At 48.9% G+C, this 27,314-nt stretch overlaps 1 protein-coding gene across 9 annotated transcripts in view; it reads right to left on the bottom strand.

Annotated features, from left to right (window-relative positions):
• Nucleotides 1-27,314, bottom strand: part of Whrn (whirlin) — a 93,652-nt gene that overhangs the window by 36,943 nt on the left and 29,395 nt on the right. For 8 of the 9 annotated variants that reach the window (XM_041632386.1, XM_041632387.1, XM_041632388.1 and 5 more), the window contains exon 3: nt 11,170-11,295. The exons of the other annotated variant lie outside the window; for it this stretch is intronic. In XM_041632386.1, coding sequence (XP_041488320.1) covers nt 11,170-11,295 — 126 coding nt within the window. The remainder of the gene's footprint in view (nt 1-11,169; nt 11,296-27,314) is intronic. 9 annotated transcript variants of the gene reach the window in all.

Genomic DNA, 27,314 nt, shown 5'->3' with positions numbered 1-27,314 from the left:
GTCTAGACTCTTCCAGATGCCTCTAGTTGACAAGCAAAATCTTTTCCTCAACCACACCGAGGAAGTCAGGTGCTCGTGTTCAGTCAGGTTCTTCAGGGATCACAGCATCGCACTCATGGTGACGCCTCTCTAGACACCCGGCCACTCAGTCCTCTTTCTATTACTATCGCACTCATGGTGACACCTCTCTAGACAGCAGGGCACTAGGCCTCTTTCTATTACTCATTCAGCCAGAAGCAATTTCCAAGTAGAACCTGCATGTCTGCAGAGTGTCCCCTCCAATCACTGAGCTGTCGCTGTCACAGGATTGGGTGGATGGGCCCTGTGGGCGGGATATAGCTCAGTTGACAAGGCACTTCACAAGCCCTCATGCATTGCGAGCACAACATAAACTGGGTGCTGGAGTGCGGGTACGCCATCCCAGTACTACGGTGGAGCGAGGAACGCCAGAGGTTCAATGTCATCACAGCTGCATGGTGAGCCAGATACAGGCCTGCCTGGTCAGCATAAGAAACAAAGAAGCTGAGCCAGGCCCTATCCTGGAGGCATGGCAGATATACCAGCATCTCCGCCTCAGGCCCCCATTGTGCACAGGGCTGGCAGTGCACAAAGGTTAGGTGGCAATGCAGCATTTTTCCGTGTAAGGACAGGGCTAAGACAGTCTCACTGGTGACAAAAGTCAGTGTGCTTACGGGCAGCCTACTGTCATTGGGACTGCGTCTGAATTCACAGAAACAGGTCAGAGCCCTGCTCAAGTAATAAAAAGGTGTCCTGGAGCCTTCCCCTTTGGAGCGGGTTTCTTGTGGGCGGAGCCTCTGGAATCTGCCCAAGCTCCACTCACTGGTTAGCAAATAGGCTCAGGGCAAGCTGCTGGATGGGGCAAAATGAGGCCAGGGCCATCAGGTCCTCCTAGGGCTGCTGAGGGCAGCAATGACGACTCAGGGAAGGCACATGGAGGGGCGTGGTTTGCAGGAAGAGGATGGGAGGTCACTTTTCTATCTTAGTCTTGAAGAGGCCAGCAGTGTCCCTGTGGAGACCAGAGACGAGCAGACACAGCCCACAGGGAAGCGTGAGGCAGACACACCACAGATAGAGTCAGAACCCAGCCATCTGCATCAGAAAGCCCGGCATGCTGAGAACTACTTCAGAAAGGCTCCCGGTGAGAGCTGGTAGAACTGGCTAGAAGGCAGGAGAGGAAAGGGATGGGAACAAGATTGTCAGGACTGAATCTTATCCCTTCCGGTCCCAGTCCCAGTGCCTCTGCCTACTAGCTGTGTGACCTTGGGAAAGTGGATAAACCTTTCTGCACTTCAGATCCCCACCAGTAAAGCAGGGCTATGGTCAGGGTCTCCTTCTTCACAGGGCTAAAGGACTGTGCCTGGCACAAACCACCCTCTCTAAATGCTGGTGATTGTTGTGCATCTGAAAGACTGGCTTGCTCTCGCTCAGCCAGCCCATCTGTTATCCACCAGGCTTTTACCCGCTGCAGTCGGAACTGCTAGGACCCTCCAGGTCCCAAGCCTTAAAGCAAGGCACACAGAAACCAGGACTAGCTGCCAGTGTTCCGTGTGCTGAAGGCAGGGGCAGGGCAGAGGGCACAGCGTAGTTTTGGGGAGCTTGAAACATCGGGTGCTTATTACTTCTGTCACACATATGTGGGGTTCCCAGCGAGATGGTCAGATATCAGTGCAGGGCCACCACTTCCTTGCTGTGTTACTCTGGGCAAATGTCTTTAATGGAGGCTGGTAGGCTATCGACCACTGAGATAGTTCAGGACTCAGCAGGGTGCGTCTTCGGGGATTTGGGCTGTATAGGTTTGCCGAGTCCGGGTGGGGAGGTCAGGCATTTAGGCAGGTAGAAGAGGAAGCAGCTCTCTGCAGACCTAGTTAGGAGATGTTTTCTCTTCTATACAATGAGCAAGATTATTTCTGCAATTGGGAAGCACAGTCCTGTTCTAAAACAGCATTACTCCTCTTCGGCTGGAGCCTCTGGCTTGTCCTGCCATGGTACAGGAAGTCTCATTCCTCCCCATCCCCTGTCCCCAAACCCTGTCTGCCCAGAGTCTCAGAACAGAGGAAAAAGTCAGAGCCCAGTTCTGCATTCTTGCCCCCTATTGCTGCCTCCTCCCCTGAAGCTGCCAGTCGCAGCTAAGTTCCCACCTAAGTCTCAGCTTTAGACCACACTTGGATACAATCATCACGTGACTTCTTTGGCCTTTTCTGAGATCGGTGAACCGGTCAAGTAGTTGCTTTGCTTAACACATCTGTTTATACTCTTCAATTTGACTAGATCTGGCTTACTGCATCGAAGGAGAAACTCATTATTGGAGGCAGAAAACCCATTAACGTCCAACTCAGAGGTGTGTTCAGGGTTAGCATTGCTTTTTCTCCATCCTCTACTTTTCCCTCATGGCCTGGGAACACACTAGAAGGGATGATCCGAAGAAATAGTCTGGCGTTTGCGCTTCTACCCACTTTTCAGCCCTGTCCCACAATGCAGTTATGACGTAACTATGATGCTCTAGTGCGATTTTCATATAACCCTGTGTTATAGTGGCATCAGCCGCATGTCCCTATGTTATAGTGGCGTCAGCCCCATGTCCCTGTGTTATAGTGGCATCAGCCGCATGTCCCTGTGTTATAATGGTGTCAGCCGCATATCCCTATGTTATAGTGGTGTCAGCCCCATCTCCCTATGTTATAGTGGTGTCAGCCACATGTCCCTATGTTATAGTGGCATCAGCCGCATGTCCCTATGTTATAGTGGCATCAGCCGCATGTCCCTGTGTTATAGTGGCGTCAGCCGCATCTCCGTATGTTATAGTGGCGTCAGCCGCATGTCCCTATGTTATGATGGTGTCAGCCGCATGTCCCTATGTTATAGTGGTGTCAGCCCCATGTCCCTATGTTATAATGGTGTCAGCCACATGTCCCTATGTTATAGTGGTGTCAGCCGCATGTCCCTATGTTATAGTGGCATCAGCCGCATGTCCCTATGTTATAGTGGCATCAGCCGCATGTCCCTATGTTATAGTGGCGTCAGCCGCATGTCCCTATGTTATAGTGGCGTCAGCCGCATGTCCCTGTGTTATGATGGTGTCAGCCGCATGTCCCTGTGTTATAGTGGTGTCAGCCCCATGTCCCTGTGTTATAGTGGCGTCAGCCCCATGTCCCTGTGTTATAATGGCGTCAGCCGCATGTCCCTATGTTATGATGGTGTCAGCCGCATGTCCCTATGTTATAGTGGTGTCAGCCCCATGTCCCTATGTTATAATGGTGTCAGCCGCATGTCCCTATGTTATAGTGGTGTCAGCCGCATGTCCCTATGTTATGATGGTGTCAGTCGCATGTCCCTATGTTATAGTGGCGTCAGCCGCATGTCCCTATGTTATAGTGGTGTCAGCCCCATGTCCCTGTGTTATAATGGTGTCAGCCGCATGTCCCTATGTTATAGTGGTGTCAGCCCCATGTCCCTATGTTATGATGGTGTCAGCCGCATGTCCCTATGTTATAGTGGTGTCAGCCGCATGTCCCTATGTTATAATGGTGTCAGCCGCATGTCCCTATGTTATGATGGTGTCAGCCGCATGTCCCTATGTTATGATGGTGTCAGCCGCATGTCCCTATGTTATAATGGTGTCAGATGCACGTCCCTATGTTATAATGGTGTCAGGTCCTTAGCACCCCCCCCCCCCATGGCAGTGCTGGTGACTCTGGCAGGGTAAAGAGAGGATCATTACCAGGCAAGCAAGCCTAAAGATTTCTCTCAAGGCATTTTCTTTTCATTAGGGACTGCCCTTACTCCTCCAGGAACCTCCCTTAACCTTCGCCAAAGGTCAACTACCCCTGGCAAGGGCAATCTGGGCATGTTTCAGCTCAGACCCACCCTGCTGACTGTCACACAAAATCTGCTTGCTTTTCCACCATTCTGCTCTTCTCTCTGCACCTCCCCTCCCCAGAGATGGCCTTGTGGGTCTGATTCCCAATAAATCTTTCTTTTTGTCCACAGACTGATCTAGTTCCATCTCGCAAATGGGCATTGATTTGTTTGCTCAGTCCTTTCTGTCATCCCCTCAGTGCAAAGCCAGACTGCGAGTGTGCCCTGCCTTCCGGAGCACTGTGCACACACACTGAATATACTGCATCTACTTACCTTTCTGCTTGATTCCATGTTAGCCCGTCTTTGCCTTCTGGCATCTGAATTATGAGCGTGGGCTCAGATGCAGCTCAGGTGGTGAGCTGTTTGTGTAGCGTACACAGCCCCCTGTGTTGAATTCCCCAGAACCAGTGGGTGTGGCTACAGGCCTGTGCTCCCAGCACTCAGGATTACCAGAGGGCCAGAAGTTCAAGGTCATCCTCCACAGGTAGTGGTCTGAGTCCAACCTGGGCTTCATGAGAACACCCACATGCGTGCACACACACATACACACAAGACAAGACTAGCCTCAGATTAGCATTTTTCCTGATTTGACCTCTAAAGGAGTTGGGATTACAGGCTTGGGCCAGCATTCCCAAAATAGAGTCATAAAGAAAGAAGTCACATGCTGTCTGCGATCTTCCCACCTGACCTTAGTCCTTTTTACCAGGTCCTTATATTCTTTTTACATGGAGAACAGTGTTCACAACCAGACATGGGTGGGTAGTGTGCATGTCTGTGTTTGTGTGTCTGTGTGTGTCTATATGTATGTGTGTTTGTGTGTCTGTGCATGTGTGTACATGAATGTATGTGTGTCTGCATGTATGTGTGTTTGTGTGCCTATGCATTGTGGGTTCATATGTATGCATGTGTGTCTATGCGTATGTGTGTCTGTGCATGTGTGTACATGTATGTATGTGTGCATGTGTGTGTACGTGCGTGTCTGTGCATGTGTGTGTGCATGTGTGTACGTCTGTGCATGTGTGTGCGTGCACGCGTGCATGCGTGTGTGTGTGTGTGTGTGCGTGTGTGTGAATGTGTGTGTGTTGTATGGGGCGTCTCTGCCTCCAGCACCTCCAGCCTCTCTTGAGCATGGCTCAGGCACTGTGTGTTCAGAGCATAATGCAAGCCTCGTGAGTTCTGTGTGGTTCTGAACCGCCCCTCTCACCCTCTCTCTGTGAGCTGACGAGTCCTGCAGCACAGGGTTTCCCCCATTTCCTCCTGTAAATCTGTAATCCTGGCCCCTGCGAGCTCAGACTAGCTTAACATTTCTTGGAAATGACATGGTTTCAGAAGTCCCAATCCACATTCTTGAGGAGGAGAAAGAACTTATAGCTGCAGTTACAGAGTGAAGCTGAGATGAGCCACTGTCCCCTCCTCCCTCCCCCCACCCAGGTTCTGCTTCTGCTCCACATTGCTCTCCTGTTGGCAATGCTTGGGAGGTTGTGGGAACATTAGGAGGTCCGGCCTGGCTGGAGGTCTTTGTCCAGCCCCACACTTTCCCTACCTAAGGTCATTCATGTTTTACCTTGAGCATTCCTGCAGCTCAGTGGTGTTCAACCTGTGTGTGGTGCGACCCCTTTGGGGGTCACCTAAGAGCACCTCCATATCCAATATTTACATTATGACTCACAACAGTAGCAAAATTACCATTACGAAGTAGCAACGAAATAATGTTATGTTTGGGGGTCACCACAACATGAGGAATGGTATCAAATGTTATGTTTGGGGTCAGCACAACATGAGGAATGGTATCAAATGTTATGTTTGGGGGTCACCACAACATGAGGAATGGTATCAAATGTTATGTTTGGGGTCAGCACAACATGAGGAATGATATCAAATGTTATGTTTGGTGGTCACCACAACATGAGGAATGGTATCAAATGTTATGTTTGGGGTCATCACAAAATGAGGAATAGTATCAAATGTTATGTTTGGGGGTCATCACAACATGAGGAATGGTATCAAATGTTATGTTTGGGGTCACCACAACATGAGGAATGGTATCAAAGGGTTGCAGCATTAGGAAGGTTGTGCACCAGCACGAGATTCAATGGAAGCCTCTGTTCACCTTCTGTTGCTCTTTAATTTCAGGCAAAGGCATTTAGTTTTCCAACATGTGAATGAGGCTTCAGGATTCATCTTTGCTGTATGTATTATTTTAAAATGTTGTTTTTAATTATGTGGGGGGGGGGAGTATGTAAGCATTAGTGGTAGTGACATGTGAGGGCCAGAAGAAGGCATCAGGTCCCCTGGAACTGGAGTTACAGGAAGCTGTGACATGGGTCTCTTGCAGTAAGTGTTCCTCACCACTGAGCCATCTCTCTAGTCCCTGCATAGTTTTTAAAAAATATATCCTTCCTTTATTTGTTTCCTTCAATCCCAGTTTGCTCAGGTGTGTGTGTGTGTGTGTGTGTGTGTGCGCGCGCGCGCGCGTGCGCAGATGCACATGTATGCTCATGCATGTGGACAGCAGAGGACACTAAGTGTCATGTGATTTCTCTCTATCTTAACTATTCTGGTGGGATCTTTGACTTGAACCTACAGCATACAGATTTAAGTAGTCCAGCATGGCCAGCTTGCTCTGGGAGCCTCTGTCTCTGCCTCCAGAGTTCTGAGATTACAGGTGGCCACCACACCTGTGGCATTTCTGACATTTATGTGTGTGCTGGGTATTCCAGCTCCTGTCCTCACACTTACGCGGTCTGAGGCATCCCTCCAGTCCCTTTGTTCTTCCTGGATTTGATGATGCTCTCCTGGGGGTGTTAGGACCTACATCCATGAAGGACTATGCTCTGTCATGTTTTTTCCTGGTATGGAGTTTGCTTGGTCATAGTAGTATATCGTGCTGGCTTCACAAAATGACCTGGGATTACGACCTCGTCTGTTTTCAGGAGGAGACTACACTGTACTTCTTGAACCTCTTGGCAGTTTTATCTGTGAAAGTGTCTCGGCTTGCATTTTCTTTTGGGATGCTTAAGAACTACAAACTTCTTTTCTTTGACATAACTTGGGCACACAGATGATCTATTTTTCTTTTCCTAGGTGTGAATAGTTTGTGTCATTCAAGAAATTGGTTCGTTCATTTTAAGTTGTGGAAAGAGAGAACACCATTTGCAAAATGCTCTTAAGACTCCGAGAATTATATAAACATTAGATGATTATTTCTGTCATCTTACTTATGACTGCCATAAAATCAGATAAATTCCTCAGCACTGCCAAGGAATCCATCACAGTATGTTCTTCAGGAGTTATATAAATGTGAAGATAATATGTGTATTATTTTCATTATGATCATTTAGAGACTGTTTCTAAGGCACCCTGCTGTCCTCTGCTATTTCTCTCTTAATATCTGGCCAAGTTTGGGTCCCCAGGGGCAAGTGGCAGAAAGCCCATCTGAAGGACCTTCATTTAACATCACCATCTGGTAATAATGACAGTCTTCTCTCATCCAGAGGGAACAGAGAGCATCCATGGGGTTGTCAGGCTCCTCTGCTCCAGGACTCCCCCTTTTCTGGCCTCTGAGTGAAGTTGGAGGCCGAGACGTGAGCATGACAGACCTCAGCCACTTGTCTTCTACCCTGGAACACTCCCGGGGCACCCGCACTGAGCGGCAGGGCCAGGCAGCCTGCTTTAGCACAAGCAATCAGCACCGAGGAGCAAGGGCAGGCTGTGCAGTTTGCATCCTATGTGGGCAGTAAGTTTATTATGATGGTTGATGAATCTTGTTAACTTGACTAGACTTAAATTCCATGAAAACATACCCCGGGTGTCGAGAAGGTATTTCCAGAAAGTCTAATTGAGGGTTCACTCTAAATGTGCATGCTGTCACTCCACGGGCTAATGTCCCAGTCTGCATCTTGCCTGTGGATACAATGTGACTGGCTGTCTTACACTCCTGCCCACGATGACTGATTGGCTTTACCCCCAATCTGTGAACTAAAATAAGCCCTTTCCTAAATTGCTTTGTTTGGGCAGTTTGTCACACGTCATCAACATGCCAACACTGCTGTGTTCAAGCTGGGACACAAGGGACACAGGGCTCAAGATCAGAGCTTGGTCGGGTCCTGTCCTGGCCACAGTCCTTCCTTCATTTCCTGGGCGTCAGGGAGAAGTACACCCTAGGCTCCGCCTCACATGACCAGAAGCTGGGACACGTCAGACATGCATGCTCCTGACATGCATAGGACCGGTATTCCACAGCCCTTGCGGAGCTGTGTGAAGATCTGAGTGGATGATGTAAGCAGAGTTCCCGCCACCTAGTAGGTCCCCAGCACAAGGGGTTGCTCTTAGGAAGCAGAGAGACCAGGTAGGCAGGACTAGAAAAGCTAGTCTGTAGAGGGGTCAGTCCAGCCCATGAAGGTAGCACACAGCCCAGGCTCCCTAACAGACCTGCAAAGCACAGACCATCCCCTGTCACTGAGGTACCATTTCTTCTCCAGATGTGTGGAAGGCCTGCTCCAAAGCCACGTGTGGCAGAGCAGTTGCCCCACTAGTGGGGCATTCCCAGAAGCAAAGGTCCTGTTCCAAGGATCCTATCTAAGACAGCAGCGGGCTCTCAGCCTGGGCAGACTCAGCAGAGGCCATGGAGGTGGGTCAACCTGGGAGAGCGTCAACAGAACAACGGTAGAACAAAGGATGTAACTACAAGGGCCAGAAGGGCCAGTGCTGGGTCCCTGTGTGACCCTGGGCAAGTTACTGCACTTCTTGGAGTCTCAGTTGCTCATCTCTTAAACTGTGCTGTGAAAGCCCCCAACCCCACCGCACAGGGCTATGGAAAGGATTTAATACAAGCAGATGTATCTAAATGTTAGCACCATGTCTCACTCATAATAACCCGTTAATGGATGGTAAGTGCTATTACGATTGCTTCTGAATGCCATTCAATATAGGCTGTCCCTAAGGGAACAAAAGACGCTTAGCGGTTCACTCTTTGGAAGGACTGGAGATTGGCTGGGTATGGAAGCACAGTGCAAAAAGACCAGGAGGCAGGGCTGTCCCTGCTGGGAAGGTAGAGCGCCCGGGTTAAATGCTGGGGGTATGACTGGCCTCCCAAGTGTTTTTCCACTCAGGGCCTGAGCGTCCTGCCCCCTCTCTGGGCTCACACTGGGCCCTGGAACTAAGTGGGCTGAGCAGCTGAAAGTCCCGTGGAAGGCGGCGCTGCACCGCAGCACAGAGCGCTATTTACAAATAAAGCCTGTTCTGGCTCTACCACCCACACAAGCAGGCCCTTTATTCCATTTCAATATGCCTAATTCCATGGAAAGTGCAATGCAATAAACAGAATTAATCAGTGCTGGATGCCCAATGAGCGTGGGCAGGTGTCAGCACAGGCAAGGGGCCTGTGAGGGGAGAGGAAGGTGGCAGCCCCACCAAGCGCCTCCCTGCCGAGGACAGCACAGAACTTAACTGAAGGTGGGCAGTTTGCAAGCACCTGAAAAACTCAGGCAATAGGAAAGTTTCACACAAGGTGTCTCCTTTGCCTTCTTCCTAACCAAAGGAACAGAGTATTTTGTTGCCCATCTTCCCAATAGGATGTAACTCCTGGAGGTCAGAGTCAGTGCTATCTGCTGCCCCGTCCCATGAGTATGTGTGTGTGTGTGTGTGTGTGTGTCCCAATGAGTTTCATTTCAGGAGTTAGGATTTATTTGCATGTGCAAATTAGACAGCAGCTGCATCACTGAAGAACCCCCCCCCCCCTGCAGCAAACTTTAGCTGCCTATTAACCCTGCAGAGGGTGGAACCCTGGAATTCCTTCTCTATAATATAATATTGCCAGGTGCTGCAACCAAGTCCCTCAGCCAACACAGCTCATGTACAGGTTATGCTGACAGTTCTGGAGTTGGACAGCTCAACACTAAAGTGTCAATGGATTCTGTGCCTGGTGAGGACCCTCTTGCTTGGTCAATGGCACCACAGATGAGGGTTCCACCCTCACGGACCAGTCACTTTCCAAAGGCTCTAACGCTTGGCCCCACACTGAACGGTGAAGATTTATATGTGAGTTTTGGAGAGACGCACAGTCTACACCCATGTTTACTACAATAACTAATGATGCAATTTATTTTTTTTAAAATCTTTCCAACAAGTCTGATCCTTCGCAGGGACAGGGAGGCTGAGGCAGGTGGAGGAGGCTCCAAGGTCACACAGCCCTGAAGGACTGGAGTGGAGCCGGGACATGGAACTGCCCTTCCCTGTAGAGCCCAGAGTACGTTCCAAATGCTCCACATTTCCCAAAAGCCGATTTTTTCCTCACCTCCCTGCGATAGTCTGTCTGCCATGCTGGGGTTTAGGGCCCTGTGGATCCCGAGATGCAGCCATGCATGCATGCATATACATGCACACACTCACATGCACATGCCGGATCCTTCGTGGCACACACCTCTCCTGACCAAGTCTCCAGCCTTGCGCTGGGGCTAGGTACTCATCTAGTCACCTGTGCTCCCACTATGAAGCCGTTCAGCACCGCGTCCCAAACCTCAGCTTGTCTCATCATCTGCCTCTTTCAAATGCCACACCCGGGCCCACTATCAGCACACATCACTGTGGGCCCAGCACCGATGACTGCTCAAACATGGGCTGTCATGTGTCTCAGTGATCTGGGCCGGTGTCCTGGCATGCAGAGTCTCTGGCTCTCTGACGAGGTGCTCGTTATCCCTCGTAGGGTTCTCAGCTCTGAACTTTACACCCTGGCCTTTGGGATTTAGTCAAGACTCACTGGGAACAAGCTTTGTTTCGAGACCCACCTTAGACCAGTTGGTGGGAACTCTTTATATATGGGAGAACCTGGGGACACCACCTCACTCCACCAGGTAGTGTAAAATGATACATGCGGCATGACTCTCAAGTGCTAGGCACACAGCTCTGTTTAGAACATGAGATAATTATGCAATTTCGCTAACTGCTAGTCTGGATTGGACGGTAGCCCTGTTGCTTCCTACAACCACAGACCAGCTCACGGCTAGCTTCTTCTCTTCCTCTTCCTCTCTGTTGTGTCAGAATGAGCCCTGGGGTCAGGGCCATCAGGGGCATCAACAATGTTTACAAAACAGCAGCCTCAAAAGAGCTGGACTGACCGATTGCCTATGGCTGTGTAGGAGGCTGCCCTTCTGCTACTCAAAGCTGCACACTACAGGCCCAGCAGCCAGCAGGGGCTCCCCAGCTAATCCAGTTCTCAGCTGGGCCACCACCTACTTTGACCTTTCCCAACCACATCCCCAACATGCAGCCCATGGCCCATTGTCCCCTTACCTTGAGCCCACTGATTTCTGCTTCTGAGCCTGGGTCCACGCCAGTGATGTAAATGCCAAGGCCATACTCAGCTCCACCTCGGATTGTGAGGCCCAGGGACCGGCCGTCCCCCAGTACCAGGTTCACCTATAAGGAGAGGGGTAGGCACATAAACCTGGAGGAAGCCAAGCGCTATGTGGGGAAGGGCGGCAAACCACAGAAACCTCCTAAGCCCTTAAAAACACAGGCTCCTAACCAACAAAGTAGTGCAAGGCAAGGCACTACCCCCGCAGGCCCCTTGGCACTAGCATCCCCACGTGTGTTCACAGGTGAGGCTGATGTACATAATCGGCACATTTTGGGGCTCTAGCCCAAGGAGGCTTCTTGGTCCAGGGCTCAGCCCACATACTTACTAGGGCTTTGTTTCAGCTTGGCTCCACTGCCATTTGAACCCAGTTGACCCAGAGGGACTCCCTAGGGAGCTTCCCACCTCTCAGGGGTCTCTAACACCACTGTTCTGCTAGGCCACACTGCTGCCTTCCACCCCATTCTGCACACTCGGGCACAGCAACCCAGGACGTCCCCACGCCAATGTGGGCTGTGGAGATGCGTAGACACAGCAACCCAGGACGTCCCCACGCTGATGTGGGGCTGTGGAGATGCCTGGACACAGCAACCCAGGACGTCCCCACGCCAATGTGGGGCTGTGGAGATGCGTAGACACAGCAACCCAGGACGTCCCCACGCCAATGTGGGGCTGTGGAGATGCGTAGACACAGCAACCCAGGACGTCCCCACACTGATGTGGGGCTGTGGAGATGCCTGGACACAGCAACCCAGGACGTCCCCACGCCAATGTGGGCTATGGAGATGCCTAGGCACAGCAACCCAGGACGTCCCCACGCCAATGTGGGCTGTGGAGATGCCTAGACACAGCAACCCAGGACGTCCCCACGCCAATGTGGGGCTGTGGAGATGCGTAGACACAGCAACCCAGGACGTCCCCACGCTGATGTGGGGCTGTGGAGATGCCTGGACACAGCAACCCAGGACGTCCCCACGCCAATGTGGGCTGTGGAGATGCCTAGGCACAGCAACCCAGGACGTCCCCATGCCAATGTGGGCTGTGGAGATGCCTAGACACAGCAACCCAGGACGTCCCCACGCCAATGTGGGCTGTGGAGACTCCTAGACACAGCAACCCAGGACGTCCCCACGCCAATGTGGGCTGTGGAGACGCCTAGACACAGCAACCCAGGACGTCCCCACACTGATGTGGGCTGTGGAGATGCCTAGACGCAGCAACCCAGGAAGTCCCCACACTGATGTGGGCTGTAGAGATGCCTGGACATTACCCTGCTCAGGAGGGGACCACAATGAGGTGGAATGGGTCAGCAGGACTAGAGCAGAAGGAGGGAGTCGTGAGTCGCATGGCCACAGAGACTACAGGCCCAGACTGGGAACCAGAGAGTTGGGGGCCTTTTGGAGAAAGTTGTGTCTCTGAGGAGCTGGGAGGGTGAACACTTGGGTAGGAACACAAGCTTCGGAGTTGAGCCACAGGGACTCTTAGGGCAGGAGATAGAAGAACCTCAGGCATGCTTTGTCCTCGTGTTCAGACAATGGGGCTGAGTTCCCGTGACGTTAAGTGACTTCCCTGTCCCGTCTTCTTTGGCACCTCTGCCTAAGTGGGTGCTGGATTAAATGAGGCACTGGAGTGAAGGCAAAGGCCCTTCCTGGTGGTTGGGGACAGAACACACTGTAACTTTATGGGGAAAAGAGAAGGGGCTAGGATAGTTCAAACCTAGCCCAGAGAGATAAAATAGCCCCCATCAAGGAAGACTCCTGAAAACGTAAGGGACCCAAGAAAAAACAACACTAAACACCTATGGTAGAAAGCAGAGGACATGACCTTCAGGCAGCATGGAGGGAAAAGGTCACTACTAGCTGTCTTTTTTTTAATGATTTATTTTTATTTTTTGTGCACTGGTGTTTTGCCCACATGTATCTGTATGAGGGCGTCAGGTCCCCTGGAACTGGAGTTACAGACATAGAATGCAGCCATATGTGTCCTGGGAATTGAACCAGGTTCTCTGAAAGAGCGGCCAGTGCTCTTAACCACTGAACTATGTCTCCAGCCCCAACAATGAGCTGTCTTATCCTCCAAGGTAACTCGGCTAACAGTTACAGTGTGTTCTGTCCCCAACCACCAGGAAGGGCCTTTGCCTTCACTCCAGTGCCTCATTTAATCCAGCACCCACTTAGGCAGAGGTGTCAAAGAGGACGGGACAGGGAAGTCACTTAATGTCACGGGAACTCGGCCCCATTGTCTGAACACGAGGACAAAGCAGGCATCTGCCTGCTTTACAAAGACCCAAGCACGGTGCCACATGAAGCTTTAGAAAGTATCACAGGATAGGTCCAACAAATGTGGTCCACTGCTGACTGGTTCTGTTCGCATGTGGTAAAGCTCATGCAGGAAAAACCCGCCAACATCAGGCAAGTGTATCTGGCCAAGGTGGGTGCATTGGCTCTCTTTCTCCTGCGCTGTTCCTTTATCCCTGAGCAGCACAGCGGGTTGGGGAAGGGCCCAGCTACGACCCTGTGAGTATTGTGGATACTCACAGGATAGCCTTCCTCAAGGTAGGAAGGGATGCATGAGGCCATGAGTCTCGGAGGATCAGGAAAACAGACATCTTCTCCAGAACCTGTGGCTTTGCAGAATCCCAGTCTTGAGGGTCTGCCCCAGCACTCTGCTATCTGAGGCTTGTATGGACTTAAGTTAACCTAGGTCTGACGCCCACCCTGGTCCCTGGTCATACACAAGCTTGTATATGCGGGAGGTGACAGGTGCTGGCTCCAAAGCCAGACTATTGAAGCTGATAACGTTCAGTAGGTGTGTGGTCCTGAATGAGCATCATCCCTGTGCCTGTTTCTTTGCCTAGAAGGGGGATGGGTAGAGCCGCACTGAGAGCTGTACGTGAACAGAAAACACTCAGACAGCACCGGCTGCTGCAGGCAAGCCACTGGCTAAGCTTCTAGAAGGAGGAGCAACTCTTGGGAGGAGATGACTGTTGGCTGCCTCATGTCCTACACAGACTGGTGGATAGGAATGGGCGCTGCCCTTTCATCCGGACATGAGCCTGGAGAACCGTGCCTGCACAAGGTCTAAGCCAGGCATAGCCAGAGAAGGGTGTGGCAGGGTCTGTCCCTGGAGATACTCCTGACGGCACAGGGTAATAGAAAACGGAAAAGGGAGTGTGGGTTATATGAGCCTTCTGGGAAGGTACAGGAGATCCCCTGAGACAAGGGCTGGGGTGCCCATCACTGTCCTACCCACAGCCTCCGCCCTGACAGCCATGCAGCACCCCTCCCTTGTCAGGCCTGTGTCCTCTCATCAGCACTGGTGTCCAGGCACCGAGCCACTGTGGAGCCAACAGTGCTGACCGTGAGTAGTGTGGACTGGGTAGGAGACTCCAGGGCTGTGCCAGCACCTAGTGGCATCTCACTCAGGGATTAGAACCTTCCCATGGGATCCATACTGCCAATACAACATTGCCTTTCCTCTGGCCCACACCCTCCTAGTCCTCCTCTAAGGACACTGGTGACACTGGGTTGCCCAGAAAACTCAGGACAATTCCTTATTTCAAGATCTTCCACTGAGTCCACTCTGCAAAGTCCATCTGCTGCACAAGGTAGTATCCTATTATCCCGGGACCCTCTTAGCAGCAATCCTCTTTCCACAGACCCTGGCCTTTCTGGTATGGAAACTTAGGAGCAAAGCCCTGAGAAACACCCCCGCAAGCCTTGCGAACTGCAGGGAGGAAAGTGAGCGTTCCAGGGCACAGCCTAGACACTGAGTCCCATGAGGACTCTGCGTGGCTGGAGTGTGGTGGGGACAGCAGAACGCTCGGTTAGCCTGTGACAACATGGGACAAATAAGAGAGCAGGGGAGGTGACAGGCTCAGGCCACTGTTTAGAAAGGATGGAGAAAAGCCAGGTCAGTTTCTGGAGACTCCCATGAGATGGGATGATTCAGAGGTGAGCTTCAGACAGTGGTAAGGGCGAGGCTGGCTGCGGTCAGCCTCAAGACTATGTTCTGGCAGGACAAAACCAGTCCAGCTGTGCCCTCACGGCATAGGCACAGCAAAGGCCCTACTGTACTCCCTGGGCACCTGCATACAGACCTAGTCCCACCAGGCAAGCCCTTCCAGCTCCAAAACACAAGGATTGAGAATTCCACAGGGAACGGAAGTGCCAGTGAGACACGAGGGCAGCAACAGACACCTGAGGTAGCTCCCCACCCCCACGACATGAAATAGGACACCCGCATCCCCTTGACACCCCTAACAAATCCTTTACATCAGAATAGAACTCAATTTTGATCATAGAAATAAAATAAAATTCTATCAACCCCAGGGCCATTTGCCATCATGCACTGGAAATCCAAGCAGTGTTTGACACGAACAGAACTCATGTATGGGGTAAAAACAATAGTGTTCTGCCAAGCAGAAAGAACACCATTGCTGTGATGTATTCACTAGAACAGGAACAAATCATTGCCGGAGTCACGGGACTTGGCCCTTGTCACCGTGAAGGTGATGCTCAGGTTGCTATACGGTCCCTCCATTAGCATCACTCCTGTTTCTGGAGAGGGAAACTGAGGCTCAGTCCTCACTGGGTTCCACGATCCACACAGTCCTGAGTTCGGTCAGAGGGCTCACCCTCCACTGCAGTCAGCTAGGGGCAAGCCTTATCACGTCTCTATCTTCCTGCAGGCAGAATGGGAGTCATGCCAACTGCCTGGGGCATGTGCTGGCGGCCTAGCCAGAGGCCATCCCATCACGTCCTGTGTTGAGTCCCAAGTCTATCAGAGAACAAGGGGAGTTCCCAGATGTCAGCACCCTTCCCTCTAGCAGCTATGAAGCTCTTGCTTCCCCTGTCAGGGTACCTAGGTAGTCCTGAGTCAGTTCTAGATAAGAGGCAGGATGATGGCTATCTGATGGCGAGTCTCAGAAAAATCATCCACTCTAAAAACAGAGAAGAGACAGAGAGAGCATTCTCAGGACACAGCTGTGTAGGAGCAATGGGTACAGGTTTGCAGTCATGAAGCAACAAGCCTGAGGTAAAAACCAACAGCAAGAGGAAGGGAATGCTCACCTCCAGGCTAGGCTACCCAGTGGAGCAACAGCACCATTATGCGCCCCGGAGTGTCTGTTATCTGCAGCCCAAAGCATCTCTAACATATTCCACCCTTCAGAACCGTGGTGACGAGTAGGACTCTCAGATCCTCCATCCCCCTCTACCCTGGCATCCCTCTGCTGCTCTGAGCTCGCCTCCTTAAAGACCAATCTTCAGGCTCTGCAGATGGTGAATGCTTTTCGCCTCCATCCTCTTTAACTACAAAAGACCCCAAGGGAAACTTCTACCCACAGGATGGCAACACACACCTATTACCTCTTAAAGGGCCTTCTGCCCCCCTCTAAAGCCACCCCATTGTGTGCCAAGCCCTCCTTGGGCTAAACAACCCCCATATAATATGCCACACACCACCTGCTCCAATACCTCTGCTGCGGGCCCACACACTGGTGGGTCACCCTCCTGGACAATGGCCATCTTTGCTCTTCACAGTACCAGGGGCCTATCAAAGGTATTTGTTCAGTATTCTGGACGTTTGTCCTGGGCCTCTGACTGCTGGTGCTGTGCACTGAGCTTGTGTGCATGGCTATTACCAATGCAGGCTAGTGGGAAGGTCCCCACGCCATGCACAAGGGCACTTAGGGGGTGCACTCAAGTCTAAATGGCTTGTTCCAAGTCAGTGATGGAAAGTTCTGGAAGCAAGCTTCAACCCAGTGCTGCTGAACTTGAACCTGCTGCTCCTTTGAGACCAGGCTGGTCCTGCTTCTGTGTCTGTGAAGAGCCAGAGCTGCAGCAGGCTGTCACTGCTCATCCCAGAGGGACCGAGGCCAGCTCCGAGGTCAGAGTCAGGAGACACTGAACAGTAGAGACAAGCTGAAAGCAGAAATGAGGCCTACCTCAGCCAGTCACTCACACCTCAGCGCACTCAGCAATACTAATGACACCGTCTGCAAGAACTGTGTAGCTCTGGCCTTTGAGCCCAATGATGCCACAGCACCCCGGTGAAATCCTGAAGCTGTAGCTGGGTAAGCACCCAGCCAGCAGGCTGGTATTCATCAGCACAACGAGCACTCTCAGATAAAGATGGAGACAGCATTATGACATGTGTCCTTGCAGAACCTGTCTCTGGGACAGCTATAAATGAGCCAGAACACAGGAACAGAGTCCTCAGCTCAGTCCACTCCCCAGGGGAGGCTCTGCAAGCCCCCTTGTAAGAGCCCCAGCAACACTCACCCTCCCTCCCACCCAGCTGCACCCATGCTCTGCCTTCTTCCTGTCCAGTGAACGCCCACCCAGGTCAGGGCTACATCCTCTCACCCTAGTTATAGACATGGGGAGAGCGCGGTGAGCTAACTCTGCACAGACAGGGCCCTTCCTACAAGTTCGCTTCCAGTTCGCCTTGGCTACAACCAGCCACATCCTCACTAGCTGCAAGACTCTTCTCTTGTCCTCAGCCGTTTCTTCCCTTCCTTTAAAAAAGTGTGATCCTTTTCACTTCCAGGACCTTGCCAAGGGTCTCTGCAAACATGGAATCCACTCTTCTCATCTCCCCATGTCTGTGTCCTGCACGAAAGCCCCTCACCCACCTGCACTCCCAGCCTGCATCTCAGTACGTGGCTGACAACCAGGACCTGTCTCCTTCTTTCAGACGTCTATGCTTCTATCACCTGCTCCCTCTGCCCGAAGCTCCCTCCCTAGGCCAGCCCCATACTCTCTCTTCTGAATCCTGCCTCAATGCCTGTAGAGGAGAGGAGAGCACCCTGCCTTGTTCTTTTACCCACCTCAGGCAACGTGTCAGGACAAGTCCTTCTCTGCACCCAGGGTCCACCTCACACTGGGTGCTGGAGTGGGAACGACTGGAATGGAAAGCTTGGGAAGGGACAGGCTGGCCTTGCTTACACTCGCTGTGCCCCCATTGTGACCTCCAGCACTGTCATCATGCCGCTAAGGTGTCACATAAAGGCCCACGGTGAAGACAGATGAGGGAAAGGCCGCCCCATGCTAGGGTGACTGCTCACAGGCACAGAAGAGACACCGGGTCCTTTTGTGCTGTGGGTAGAATAAAACAGCACAGCTGCTGTAGAAGATGGTACAGTAATTCCTTTCAGAAGGAAATAGAAACAGAGCCAGCTATGTGGCTCACAGCTGCAGTCCCAGTCGGAGAAGGTGAAAAGCCACAGCCAGCCTGGGTTACATGAGACCCCATCCTTATAACCAAAACCAGGGGCTGGGGAGATGGCTTGGTTGCCAAGGCCTTTGCTGTGCAAGCGTGAGGTCCTGAGTGTGGATACCCAGCACCCATGTAAAAAATCTGGGTATGGTGGTGTGTGCCTGCAACTCTGCAGGGAGCTTGCTGGCCAGGAAGCCTAACACTAAGCTGGAACAGCGAGCTCCAGATGCAGTGAGCGGTACTGACAGAGGTGGCCATCCTGATGTAAACCTATGGCCTCCACAGGCATGCAAGGCTGGGGCTAGCAAGTGGGAGGGGTAGGAGAGGGCGGAGGAGGTAAATATAATCAAAATGCATCATGTACATGTATGTTTGAAAATGTCATAGAGAAACCCATTATCATGTAGAGTTAATATGTGCCAATAAAATATTCTAAAAACATCAAAACCCAAGATGCTAGATGAAGTGGTGCACACCTATAATGCCAGCATTTAAAGGGTAAAGGCAGAGGGGCTGGAGGTTACTCAGCAATTGAGAGCCCTTGCTCACTTGCAGAGAACCTGGTTTTGGTTCCCAGCGCCCCACATGGTAGCTCACAATCATCCATAACTCCAATTCTAGAGAACCCAGTACTTTTTTCCGACCTCCACAGACATCAAGCATGCATGTGGCAATACACAAATACTCATATAAATTAAGAAGACACGCAATGATGGGAGAGTGGGGGTTCAAGGACATCCTTGGCCACATAGCAATTTGAAGACCAGTCCGAATTACAAGAGACACTGTCTGAAAGAAAACACAAAATTTAGACCCAGTATAACCACACAATCCTGCAGTGCCCAAAGATCTGAGAGTGGACACTCAAAGATGTATGTGTATGCCCTGATAGTGATGGCTGTGATCACAGTAGAAGGACCAGAGATGTATGTGTATGCCGTGATCACAGTGGAAGGACCAGAGATGTATGTGTATGCCGTGATCACAGTGGAAGGACCAGAGATGTATGTGTATGCCGTGATCACAGTGGAAGGACCAGAGATGTATGTGTATGCCGTGATCACAGTGGAAGGACCAGAGATGTGTGGATGCCGTGATCACAGTGGAAGGACCAGAGATGTATGTGTATGCCGTGATCACAGTAGAAAAACCAAAGATGTGTGGATGCTGTGATCACAGTGGAAGGACCAGAGATGTGTGTGTATGCCATGATCACAGTGGCGGTGCTCACAGTACAAGGACCCATCCCAGACGCCCACTGACAGAAAAGCAAGGGGCAGCTTCTCTTACATCCCACACTGAAGGTCTGTGTCCTCAAATCCTTGCTGAAACCTAGTCCCCATGTGACAGTATCTGGAGGTGAGGCTTTGAAAGTGGGTGCCATGGAGACAGCCTTTAGCATTAGAATTATATGTCCATGAAAGAAGCTTTGAAACCATGCCTACTCCTCTGCCCTAGGGCACAGCAAGGGGACATTCAAACCAGGAGCCAGATCTTCACAGACACACGTCTTGGCTGGGACATCTGACCTCTGGAATAGGGAGGGCACATACCTGTGCCTTATGAGCCATGAAGGCCATGTAACAATGGCCCTAAATGACACAGGTCAGTCACAGTGGGCCAGCACTCCACTTTGGGAAGAAAGGAAATTCTGGCACATGCTACAAACATGGGCACATCATGTTGACACCACACACAGTGACACCTGGCAGTCACAGAAGGACAAACACAACTTCAGTCATCTAAGGTTCACAGAGTTTAGAGACAGAAAAGAGAATGCTGGTCATGGGAGTTGGGTGGGTGCTGTTACATGACTTCACTGTGTAACATGGAAGGTGTGTGTGCACAGCAAGGGAGATGCTCGCAGAGGATCCAGCCATGGTGGCGATCAGCTGGAAAAGCTCAGCAAACATGAAGTGCACTCTTGTTCCGCTATGATTTCTCAGATTCTCAGACAGATGTGGAGTCTAGGGAGAGGGAGAGCGCCAGAAACTGGCCTCCACCCACGTTCCCAGGGTTAGCTGCTTTGATTGTTGCTGGGACAAAATCTCTGGCAAAGCAACCTAAGGAAGGCAGGGTGGGAAGACACTGCAGCGGGATAGAGGCGGAATGGCTGCTCACATGAGAGCCGAATCGGAGCCCAGTGTCTTCTTGTCTTTTTGTGTAGTCTGGGACCCCAGTCCATGGAATGGTATCTCTCACATTCAAGGTGAGAGTTCCAAACTCAATTAGAGTAATTCAGACAGTGTCTCACAGACACGCCCGGAAGCTTGACTATGGACCGTCAAGATGACAACTGTCACAGACCCCAAAGGTAGAGGCCTAGAGACCTGCTGGCTTTGGCTGCATGTCCCTATTTAGGAGTGGCATGGGACTGGCAGGGTTCAGGAAGTATTTTCCATTCCTAGAGGGTAGGGGTTACCACGAGGGCTGCTTCTTAAAGGCCACCAAAGATGCCAACAGCTCTTCTCTGGAGGCGGCTCCAACCAGATTCTGATTAGCTGTGGAACAAAGGCTGAGCTTCTGTGATGCTTCCAGGCAAAGTCATGTTGCTGGCACTCACATAATTCCTGCCATGAACACCCTTGCTGCTCCAGGCACTGAGGACTGAGGAACCTCACTGCCATCAGTTTCCCCAGGGATGTCACAGAGGAGGAATCCCTGGCCCACACAGATTATGCCCAAGGTCACACAGTTCAGAAGCAGCAGAAGTACCATTTGAACCGTTCCTGCTACACTGGACACACTTCAACTCCAGGACACATGCACTTGGCCACCTGTGAAGGTCACCTGACTGTCATGGGGTTAGATCCTGCCTCCTGTGGTGTCTACATTCTCCCTGCCTCTCAGATGCAGCTTTCATATTCTATAAGCTGCTCCACAATGCCCATGGTGGAAGGTATGGGACTTTACCTAATGTCCCCACCTCCATCCTCCTGTCCACTTAATACCTCAGTCCTACTTTGGGAACTTTGCATGTGCTGTCCTGACTTCCTGGCACTTTCATGTTCCAAAATGGTACTTGTTGGCTCCTTTGTCAACTTCTAAGACAGGTACACCCTTCCTGTTACTTCCTAGCCTTTCTGGGAACTTCATTTTCCTTCATGGGCTTTTACCCTGTCCATAGAATAAATAAATATGTCCTCTACATTGCAGCGTATAAAAAACCTGGGCCAGAGGAGAGCCAACATTGGGGTGAATTTCTGACCCCGTGGTACCAGCCCGGGACAGGGAACTCAGAAGTTCCTCAACCCCCTATCCTTCTTGGGCTCTCTGCAGGGCCTCTACTCCCTGCATACTGCCTCTTTCTTCCTATCCCACCCAGCTTGCATACAGAACCCTCCCCACTTCGGCCCCCCTGCCCACTTTCGACACATAACATCACCCAGCCCAGTCTGTCTGGGCACTGGGTCCGAATCCTCGGGGCACCCAAGCGGGTGGGAGTTCCTTTGTTTCTATGGCCTGCCTGCACCAAGCAGGGTAGGTGCTTTGTTTGCGAGCTGCCCAACCAGCACGGAGACCTGATCTGGGTGCCAGGAGAGCCAGCATTGGGGAGAACCATCATTGGGCACGGAGATCTGATCTTGGCACCAGGAGAGCCATCACTGGGGAGAGCCATCATTGGGAAGGTACATCAGTAGGCAAGGAGACCTGATCCGGTAAAAGAAGATCCATAAGGGAGCATTTGGAAGAAGAGATGGGCAGACGCCAATGCAAGAATTCACCCAACAATCTGAAAAGCAACATGAAGCCACCAGAAACCAGCGACCTCACAACGGGAGGACATGAACACCTTAATCAAGAAGAAGTAGAAAAGATTGACTTCATGAAAGTGACTGACGCCCTTAAAGAAATGGATGTAAAGAACAGGATGTAAAGAACGCCTTTATAGAAATGGATGAGAAATATAACAGAAAGTTTGAAGAATTGAATAAATCAGTGAATGATACCCTAGAAAACCAAGGAAAAACAATCAAACAGATAATGGAAACAGTTCAAGACTTGAAAACTGAAATGGAGGCAAAGAAGAAAACACAAACAGAGGGCCGGCTGGACATGGAAAATTTAAGTAAACAAACAGAGTCTACAGAAACAAGCATAAACAACAGAATACAAGAGTTAGAAGAAAGAATCTCAGATTCTGAAGATACCATAGAGAAAATAAACGCTCTGATCAAAGGAAACAGCAAGTCCAACAAACTCTCAACACAAAACATTCAGGAAATATGGGACACAATAAAAAGACCAAACCTAAGAATAATAGGAATAGAAGAAGGAGAAGAAGTGCAGCTCAATGGTCCAGAAAATATATTTAATAAAATAATAGAAGAAAACTTTCCCAACCTAAAGAAAGATATACCTATGAAGGTTCAAGAAGCATACAGAACACCGAATAGGCTTGATCAAAAAAAAAATCCCCTCACCATATAATAATCAAAACACAAAGCATACAGAATAAGGAAAGAATTTTAAGAGCAGCAAAGGAAAAAGGTAAACTTATCAGACTTACACCTGACTTCTCCATGGAAACCATGAAAGCCAGAAGGTCCTGGATAGATGTACTGCAGAAACTGAGAGACCATATGGATGCAAGCCCAGACTACTATACCCAGCCAAGCTTTTGTTCACTATAAATGGAGAAAATAAAATTTTCCAGGATAAAAACAAATTTAAACAATACGCAGCTACAAATCCAGACTTACAGAAAGTAATAGAAGGAAAATCACTAACCAAGGAGTCCAACAATGACCACAATAACTCAGACATCTAGAGACCCTTCACCAACACAACTCAAAGGAGGGAAACACACAAACTCTACGACTAAAAAAGTGACCGGAGTTAACAGCCACTGGTCATTAATATCACTTAATGTCAATGGACTCAATTCACCTATAAAAAGGCACAGGCTAAGAGACTGGATAAGAAAACAGGATCCAACATTCTGCTGTTTACAAGAAACACACCTCAACCACAAAGACAGGTACCAACTCAGAGGAAAGGGCTGGGAAAAGGCTTATCAAGCAAATGGACCTAAGAAACAAGCAGGTGTGGCCATACTAATCTCTAACAAAGTTGACTTCAAACTTAAATCAATAACAAGAGATGGAGAGGGGCATTTTATACTCATAACAGGAACAGTTCATCAGGATGAAGTCTCAATCCTGAACATCTATGCCCCAAATATAAAAGCACCCACGCACATAAAAGAAACATTGCTAAAACTCAAGGCAGCCATCAAACCGCACACACTAATAGAAGGAGACTTCAACACTCCTCTCTCACCAATGGACAGGTCAATCAGACAGAAACCTATCAGAGAAATAAGAGAATTAATGGAGGTAATGAATCAAATGGACTTAACAGACATCTATAGAACATTCCACCCAAATAGGAAAGATATACCTTCTTCTCTGCAGCTCATGGAACCTTCTCGAAAATCGACCACATACTCGGTAACAAAGCAAACATCTACAGTTACAAAAAAATATTAGTAACCACCTGTGTCTTATCAGATCACCATGGATTAAAGTTAGAATTCAACAACAATGCTACCCCCAGAAAGCCTACAAAATCATGGAAACTGAACAGTCAACTACTGAACCATACCTGGATTAAGGAAGAAATAAAGAAAGAAATTAAAGTCTTCCTGGAATTCAATGAAAATAAAGAAACAACATACTCAAACTTATGGGACACTATGAATGCAGTCCTAAGAGGAAAGTTCATAGCACTAAGTGCCCACTTAAAGAAAACAGAGAAAGCTCACATTGGAGACTTAACAGCCCACCTGAAAGCTCTAGAAAAAAAAGTAGCAGATTCACCTAGGAGGAGTAGAAGACTGGAAATAATCAAATTGAGGGCTGAAATCAACAAAATAGAAACACAGAAAACAATCCAAAGAATCAATGAAACAAAAAGCTGGTTCCTGGAGAAAATCAACAAGATTGACAAAACCCTATCCAAAATAATCAAACAGCAGAGAGAGAATTTGCAAGTTAATAAGATCAGAAATGAAAAGGGGGACATAAGCACACACACAGAGGAAATTCAGAGAATCATTAGATCTTACTACAAAAGCCTATATGCCACGAAACTGGAAAATGTAAAGGAAATGGACACTTTTTTTTAGATAAATACCATATACCAAAGTTAAACCAGGACCAGGTGAACAATCTAAATAGACCTGTTAGTCACGAAGAATTAGAAGCAGTTATCAAAAAACCTCCCTACCAAAAAAAGCCGAGGACCAGATGGTTTCAATGCGGAATTCTACCAGAACTTCCAAGAAGACGTAATACCTATACTCCTTAATGGATTTCACAATATAGAGCAGAAGAGGCATTGCCAAATTCCTTTTATGAAGCTACAGTTACTCTGATACCAAAACCGCACAAAGACTCAACCAAGAAAGAGAACTATAGGCCAATCTCACTCATGAACATCGACGCAAAAATCCTCAACAAAATACTGGCAAACCGAATCCAAGAACACATTAGAAAAATTATCCATTATGATCAAGTAGGCTTCATCCCAGAGATGCAGGGCTGGTTCAACATATGAAAATCTATCAATGTAATTCATCATATAAATAAACCATATGATCATTTCATTAGATGCTGAAAAAACATTTGACAAAATTCAACATCCCTTTATGATAAAAGTATTGGAGAGATTAGTGATACAAGGGTCATACCTAAATATAATAAAAGCTATATACAGCAAGCCGACAGCTAACATCAAATTAAACGGAGAGAAACTCAAAGCCATCCCACTAAATTCAGGAACACGACAAGGCTGTCCACTCTCTCCATACCTCTTAAATATAGTGCTTGAAGTTCTAGCAATAGCAATAAGACAACATAAGAGGATCAAGGGGATTCGAATTGGAAAGGAAGAAGTTAAACTTTCGTTATTTGCAGATGATATGATAGTGTACATAAGCGACCCCCAAAACTCTACCGAAGAACTTTTACAGCTGATAAACACCTTTAGTAATGTGGCAGGATACAAGATCAACTCCAAAAAATCAGTCGCCCTCTTATACACAAGGGATATGGAAGCAGAAAGGGAAATCAGAGAAGCTTCACCTTTCACAATAGCCACAAACAGCATAAAATATCTTGGGGTAACTCTAACCAAGGAAGTGAAAGATCTATTTGACAAGAACTTTAAGGCATTGAAGAAAGAAATTGAGGAGAATACCAGAAAATGGAAGGACCGCCCTCGCTCTTGGATTGGGAGGATCAACATAGTAAAAATGGTAATTCTACCAAAGGCAATTTATAGATTCAATGCAATCCCCATCAAGGTCCCATCAAAATTCTTCACAGATCTTGAGAGGACAATAATCAACTTTATATGGAAAAACAAAAAACCCAGGATAGCCAAAACAATCCTATACAATAAAGGATCTTCTGGAGGCATTACCATCCCTGACTTCAAACTCTATTACAGAGCTACAGTAATGAAAACAATGTGGTACTGGCATAAAAACAGAGAAGTCTACCAATGGAATCTTATAGAAGACCCAAATTTTAACCCACAAACCTATGATCACCTCATGTTCAATAAAGGAGCTAAAAGTATACAATGGAAGAAAGAAAGCATCTTCAACAAATGGTGCTGGCATAACTGGATGTCAACCTGTAGAAGAATGAAAATAGACCCATATCTATCACCATGCACAAAACTCAAGTCCAGATGGATTAAAGACCTCAATATCAGTCAGAATACATTGAACCTGATAGAAGAGAAAGTGGGAAGTACCCTACAACAGATGGGCACAGGAGATCGCTTCCTATGTATAACCCCAGCAGCACAGACATTAAGGGCAACATTGAATAAATGGGACCTACTAAAACTGAGAAGCTTCTGTAAAGCAAAGGACACTGTCACTAAGACAAAAAGGCAACCTACTGACTGGGAGAAGATCTTCACCAACCCCGCAACAGACAAAGGTCTGATCTCCAAAATATATAGAGAACTCAGGAAACTAGACTTTAAAATGCTAATTAACCCAATTAAAAAATGTGGCACTGAACTGAACAGAGAATTCTCAACAGAAGAAGTTCAAATGGCCAAAAGACACTTAAGGTTATGTTCAACCTCCTTAGCGATCAGGGAAATGCAAATCAAAACAACTTTGAGATATCATCTTACACCTGTCAGAATGGCTAAAATAAAAAACTCCAATAATAGCCTTTGCTGGAGAGGCTGTGGAGGAAGGGGTACCCTCGTCCATTGCTGGTGGGAATGCAATCTTGTGCAACCACTTTGGAAATCAGTGTTTCGGTTTCTCAGGAAATTCGGGATCAACCTACCCCTGGACCCAGCAATACTACTCTTGGCAATATACCCAAGAGATGCCCTATCATATGACAAGAGCATTTGTTCAACTATGTTCATAGCAGTATTATTTGTAATAGCCAGAACCTGGAAACAACCTAGATGCCCTTCAATGGAAGAATGGATGAAGAAAGTGTGGAATATATACACATTAGAGTACTATGCTGCGGTAAAAAACAATGACTTCTCGAATTTTGCATACAAATGGATGGAAATAGAAAACACTATCCTGAGTGAGGTAAGCCAGACCCAAAAAGAGGAACATGGGATGTACTCACTCATATTTGGTTTCTAGCCATAAATAAAGGACATTGAGCCTATAATTCATGTTCCTAGAGAAGCTAAATAAGGTGAATCCAAAGACAAACACATAGGCATCCTCAGGAATATTAACCTTCATCAGGCGATGAAAGGAGACAGAGACAGAGACCCACACGGGAGCACCGGACAGAAATCTCAAGGTCCAAATCAGGAGCAGAAGGAGACGGAGCACGAGCAAGGAACTCAGGACCAT

Source organism: Microtus oregoni, unplaced genomic scaffold, assembly GCF_018167655.1.
Source record: "Microtus oregoni isolate MIOR12 unplaced genomic scaffold, Mior012 000041F_ref0000270, whole genome shotgun sequence".
Taxonomy (NCBI): Eukaryota; Metazoa; Chordata; class Mammalia; order Rodentia; family Cricetidae; genus Microtus; species Microtus oregoni.
This window is presented reverse-complemented; position numbering and strand designations above follow the sequence as displayed.